Raw genomic sequence first — 6003 nt, forward strand, 5'->3', positions numbered from 1 at the left:
GTATTCTCCAAGCTCCACCAACAGGGCAATCACCTGTTCACCCAGTTGGGGCATATAGTCCTCAACCCCGAAACAGCCCTCAACACACTGACCCACCACCACTCGGACAACAAGATCCATCTCGACACTAAGAGACTTTTGCAAGTATTCAACGGTACCTGTTGGATGCCTGGCCCCTCCAACCTGGCCAAGCAAGTTACCCAGGCCTGCTGGGCCTGCAGGCTAGGCATGGACATCACCCGCACACCTGGCCCGTCGGAAAGCATCACCACCCACAAACCATGGCAACTGTTGTCAATAGACGAGTAGGCCCTCTACCACCTAAAGCCAGCTACAAGTATATCATCACCTTCGTGGATACATACTCGAAAATCCTCATCTCCTGTCTGGCCAAGGAACACCATGCCATTGCCGTGGCCGATGCCCTCGTCTACCACGTCTTCCTGTACTTTGGTATTCCCCAAGCCCTGCACTCAGACAGTGCCCCAGAGTTCACCTGCACAGTATGGCAAGAACTCGCCACCATATTCGGCTACCGCATCTCACACTCCTGTCCCTACTGGCTCCAAGGGAACGGAATATGTGAATGGAGCCATCGCACCCTCCTTAACCAGGTGCAGGCTCGAATAGAAGAGACCAAGGACGAGGACTGGCTGGCCCACGTCAGGATTGTGCAGTAGAGGATGAATTCCTGTCCCCGGGACTACGGCATCTCCGCACACGAACGAGTATTCTGAGAGACCCCCCTTGTCCTACCATTGTGACAGCTCCTCCAGCCCCCCTCCATGTCCCCTACGTCCAACCCCCTTCACCACCTCAAGAAGCGACTGCACCACTTGCAGAAGCATCAGGACCTGCAACCAGATGTCTCCCCATCCTATCCCTACAAACCAGGTGACTTGGTAGCAGTGGCCAAACTACCAATGCCCAACAAAGTCTCAAGATGTTTCGTGGGACCCTACACCATTACCCGTGTCCCCAACCCTTACCAAGTCACCATCAATTACCATAACACCACACGCAATTACTGTAACTGTCACGTACTCCCATTCCCAACTGACACCTCCCGACGACACCACCCTCCTACCCCCACCCGCCACACCATTTCACCACCACTCACTGTTCCAGACTCACTGTTTTTTTTTTTTTTTATGCGAGGAAGAAGGAACCAAAGGCCATGAGCCCGCAGTAACAGTTCCCTCCAAGAGAAAAACAAAATACAATAGAGAGCCAAATTCAAGATCCGATCATTTTGAGATGCCTGGACACACTACGTTTGAAAGACTGGAGATCATAGGCAGCAGGAAATACAGACAGAGGGAGACAGTTCCAGAGCTGACCTGTTGCATAAATGAAAGACTGGGAGTAACGGTTAACTCTTGCATTAGAGAGTTGGACAGAAAAGGGATGAGAGTTTGCTGCCAGACGGGTGCTACGCGCCCGTCGTAGAGGTGGAGGAATGCAAGCAGACAGTTCAGAGGAGCAGTGACCATTAAAGTAGCGATAGAAAAGAGATAAAGATGCAACAGTGCGGCGAAGAGACAGAGGTTGAAGGGAGTCAGTAAGAGGAGGAGAGTTAATGAGACGAAAAGCCTTTGACTCCACCCTATTGAGAAGAGCTGTATGTGGGGAGCCTCCCCACACATGAGAGTTGTACTCCACACAGGGGCGGATAAAACCCATGTATAGAGTCAACAATTGTGCAGGGGTAAAGAAAGAGCGGAGTCGGCTTAGCACACCTAATCTCTTGGAAGCAGATTTTACAAGAGATGTAATATGATCTTTCCAAGATAAGTCCCGAGTAAATGAAACCCCAAGCATGTTCAAGGATGATGCAGGATTAAGCTGAATATTATTAAACATTAGTGGGTATACCTGTGGAAGATTTTGTCGGGTTGATAGGTGTAAGAACTGAGTCTTAGATGCATTAAAGACAACCATATTATTTTTACCCCAGTCAGAGATATGAGCCAAGTCAGACATTAGGTGTGCCATAGCCTCATCCCTTGTTTCTTGAAGTAACTGTTGAGATGGGTGTTGCGGGAACCGAATGGAAATGTGAATGGTGGAGTCATCAGCGTATGAGTGGATAGGGTTAGATGTACAGCTTAGAAGATCATTGATGAATAAAAGGAAGAGAGTTGGTGATAGGACAGAGCCCTGAGGAACACCACTGTTGATAGATCTAGGAGAAGAACGATGGCCGTCTACAACAGCGGCTATAGAACGACCAGAAAGGAAGCTAGTGATGAAGGCACACATAGAAGGGTAGAAACAGTAGGAGGGCAGTTTGGAAATTAAAGATTTATGCCAGACTCGATCGAAAGCCTTTGAGATGTCAAGTGCAATTGCAAAGCTTTCGCCAAAGTCCCGAAAGGAGGATGACCAGGAGTCTGAAAGGTAGGTGAGAAGATCGCCAGTGGAGCGTCCCTGACGGAACCCATACTGACGATTGGAAAGAAGGTTGTGATAGGAAAGATGCCTTAAAATTTTTCTATTAAGAATTGACTCGAAAACTTTTGAAATACAGGACGTTAAAGAAATTGGACGATAGTTGGAGGGTTGGGAGTGGTCACCCTTCTTTGGGACTGGCTGAATGAGAGCAAACTTCCAGCAAGAAGGAAAGGTACAAGTTGACAGACAAAGGCGAAATAGTTTGCCTAGGCAGGGTGTAAGCACAGAAGCACAGTTCTTGAGAACAACAGGAGGGACCCCATCAGGCCCATATGCCTTGTTAGTACTGAGGCCAGTGATGGCAGAAAATACATCAACTGAAGAAATTTTAATGTCAGCCATGAGGAAGTCAGAGGGGGAAGTGATGGAGGAACAGCACCGGAATCGTCTAAGGTGGAATTGGAGGAGAAAGTTCTGTGCGAAGAGATCTGCTTTATCAGTAGAAGAAATAGCTACAGAACCATCAGAGTAGAAAAGAGGAGGGAAGGATGATGAGGTAAAGTTGTTAGAAAGATTTTTGGCAAGGTGCCAGAAGGAGCAGGAAGAATTCGAGTTGGAGAGTTGAGAGCATTTAGTATGGATGAAATTATTTTTAGTAGAGCGAAGAACAGACTTAGCACGATTCCGGGCAGAAACGTAAAGATGATGTGATTCAGGGGTGGGTTGGCTCCGGTACCTTTTGTAGGCCTTCTCCTTGTTGCGGACAGCATTAGAACAAGCGTGATTAAACCAAGGCTTTCTTGCGTTAGTCAAAGGATATGAGAAAGGAATGTATGCTTCCATGCCCGAGAGAATAACCTCCGTAATGCACAAGGCACACTCAGATGGCTCACGGCCATGGAAGCAATAATCATTCCAGGGAAAATCAGAGAAGTACTGCCTGAGGGCCTCCCAGTCCGCGGCTCCAAAATGCCACAGACGACATTTCCCTGGAGGGTCCACAGGCCGTACCGGAGTGATAGGACAGGTTAAGGTAATAAGGTTGTGATCGGAGGAGCCCAACGGAGAGAAAAGATTAACAGAGTAAGCAGAAGGATTAGTTGTGAGGAAGAGGTCAAGTATGTTGGAGCTCTCTCCAAGGCGGTCAGGGATACGGGTAGGGTGCTGTACAAGCTGCTCTAGGTCATTAAGGATAGAAAAGATGTAGGCTTGTTCACCAGGTGGATCCGTGAAAGGAGAGGAGAGCCAAAGGTGGTGGTGAACATTGAAATCTCCAAGAATGAAGATTTCAGAGAAAGGAGAAATGGACAGAATGTGTTCCATCGTAGAAGTAAGATAGTCGAAGAATTTTTGATAGTCAGTAGAATTAGGGGATATGTAAACAGCACAGATATATTTAGTCAGAGAATGACAGGAAAGCCGAAGCCAGAGTGTGGAGAATTCAGAAGAATCAAGTTCAGGAACACGAGAGCAAGATAAGTCGTTGCGTATGTATACACAACAGCCACCTTTGGCTTTGAAATGAGTATAGAGAAAGTAGGAGGATACAGAAAAGGGTTTGCTGTCAGTTGCCTGAGACAGCTGAGTCTCCGTTAGAAAAAGAAGGTGAGGTTTAGAGGAGGAGAGGTGGTGCTCAACAGAGCGAAAGTTAGATGAAAGGCCGCGAATGTTGCAGAAATGAAGAAGAAGAGAGTCAGACAGTGGTTCCAGGCACCTCGAGTCGTCACCGGGAGAGGGGCAGATGGCGGGGGCATTTATGGTCCCCCCCCCTGGGGGCTCCGAGGCTGTGTGAATTGACGCCATTTTTGGTGAATTTTGAATAGGAAGTGTAGTGTGTACTATGCATGTAGTTTGGTGTAGATAGTTAGAGAAATTTGTACTGGAGAGCATGCTGGCCTACTCTCTGTGTAACTGAGACACTGAAAAAGTTCAGCAAAGGGGGATGGTCAGGAACTAGTCCTGAGGGCTGATGAAACGGGAGCTCCAGCACTCCCTGTCATCAGCTTTCCATCCACCTCGGGAGTACTGCCCTGCTCGACTGGTGCTACACCTGCTATTTCACACCCTCCTCCTCCTTACCATCCTCCCCCACTTCTTCCTTTCCGGTCAACTCCCCCACCACACCTCACACCTCAGCTCCTGCCACCACACCACAAATGCAAGTCCAGCCACCTGGCCCAGGGACCCCCAGCCCACCCCACCATGTCTCCAGCACAGCACGCCACCCGCCACCACCTTTCCTGTACACCCACACCATCTCTCCCCCTCTCCTTCCTCTCTCCGCACTCATAGCCCACCCCACACCACAAACCCACCCCCCAACCACCACCGCCGCCTCCCCGCTACCAAACACCTGGACCACACCAGCACACCCAGCCACCACACCACAAGGCCGCACTCCTCCCTTGCCACCCACACCCACCCTCACCACCACCACAACCAGATCTGGCTGCCTCTTGCGCCCACTGGCCAGATACTCAACCACACCCTCACCCAGTCCCCCAATATCACCCACACCACAAGGACAGCCCACCCCCGTTCCCGACACATCCCTCATAACACTGCGTTTACATCAGGCCCAATGGAAACTCCCACCAGTCCCATTCCCCAGGGAGAAGAGCTGCACCCACCATTGGCGACTGCATAAAACCCAGACCACCTCACCAGTCACCAGCATTCAGCCAGGAGACACCAGCCACTTACCGCCACCAACCATGAAGGTATTGTACATCGTATTACCTGGGCCCCAGCCCATGGGAAGAAATGGCGCATCCGTGGAACGCACCACCTCCTCCCGCCAGAGGGCCAGATGAGTTACCCTCGGAAAGCCATAGGAATTGCACATTGTTTATTTCTTTTTTGGTCTCAGAACCAATTTCGCATTAATGGATTAATACAGGATTCTCTACTATACCAGTGAGCCATTATTTTATCACTGTAAATGATAAATCAGCTAAACAAGGGATTACATCAGCGTTTGTTTACATATTCGTCACCAGGCATGTGTTGCTGTTATTGTCCAACATTTGTTTTTTCCCTTGCTGCTTGCACTAATTTTTACAGTGAAATATCTCCCATTTCTTTTCAGGTAAGATACATTTTTTTTTTTTTTTATGTTGTGACTTCAGGAGATAATAAACTTGTTTGTGTATTGTATGACCGTGCTGTGATTTTATTGTTATTTTAAACTTGTTTGTGTATTGTATGACCGTGCTGTGATTTTATTGTTATTTTAAACTTGTTTGTGAATTGTATGACCGTGCTGTGATTTTATTGTTATTTTTTTTATATCCCATGTTTACAGTTATCCTTACAGGTAGGATATAATTGTATTTTCATATGTTGTAACTTTTCAGGTGACAGTAAACTTATTTGTGTTGTGACTTCATTGTTGTTGCATTTCAGGTTGTATACTTTTAGTTCTTCATTCCAGGTAACGGTAAGCTTTCCATCTTTGTAACAGGTATATTACTAACCAGTAAGGTAGCCATTCCTCTACAGTTCTAAACAGCAACAAGACCCCCTGTAATGCTAGGTGTTTTAAGGGCCGGCTTCCCATCCCGTGAACGCTTAGTATGTAGCGGGGCTTTCTTTCTAGACCGGAGCTTA

The 6003-nt window shown here is 47.9% G+C and overlaps 1 protein-coding gene across 1 annotated transcript; it reads left to right on the forward strand.

Moving 5' to 3' along the window:
* Positions 1-281: 281 nt before the first annotated feature.
* On the forward strand, positions 282-680 carry LOC145415039 (uncharacterized). Its single transcript, XM_080284457.1, has one exon. It carries the CDS (start codon positions 282-284, stop codon positions 678-680), a length of 399 nt encoding a protein of 132 aa, XP_080140583.1.
* The last annotated feature ends 5323 nt before the right edge of the window (positions 681-6003 follow it).

The sequence above is a fragment of the Coenobita brevimanus genome, chromosome 101 (genome assembly GCF_032717465.1).
Source record: "Coenobita brevimanus isolate Jiangsu-jjx chromosome 101, ASM3271746v2, whole genome shotgun sequence".
Classification (NCBI taxonomy): domain Eukaryota; kingdom Metazoa; phylum Arthropoda; class Malacostraca; order Decapoda; family Coenobitidae; genus Coenobita; species Coenobita brevimanus.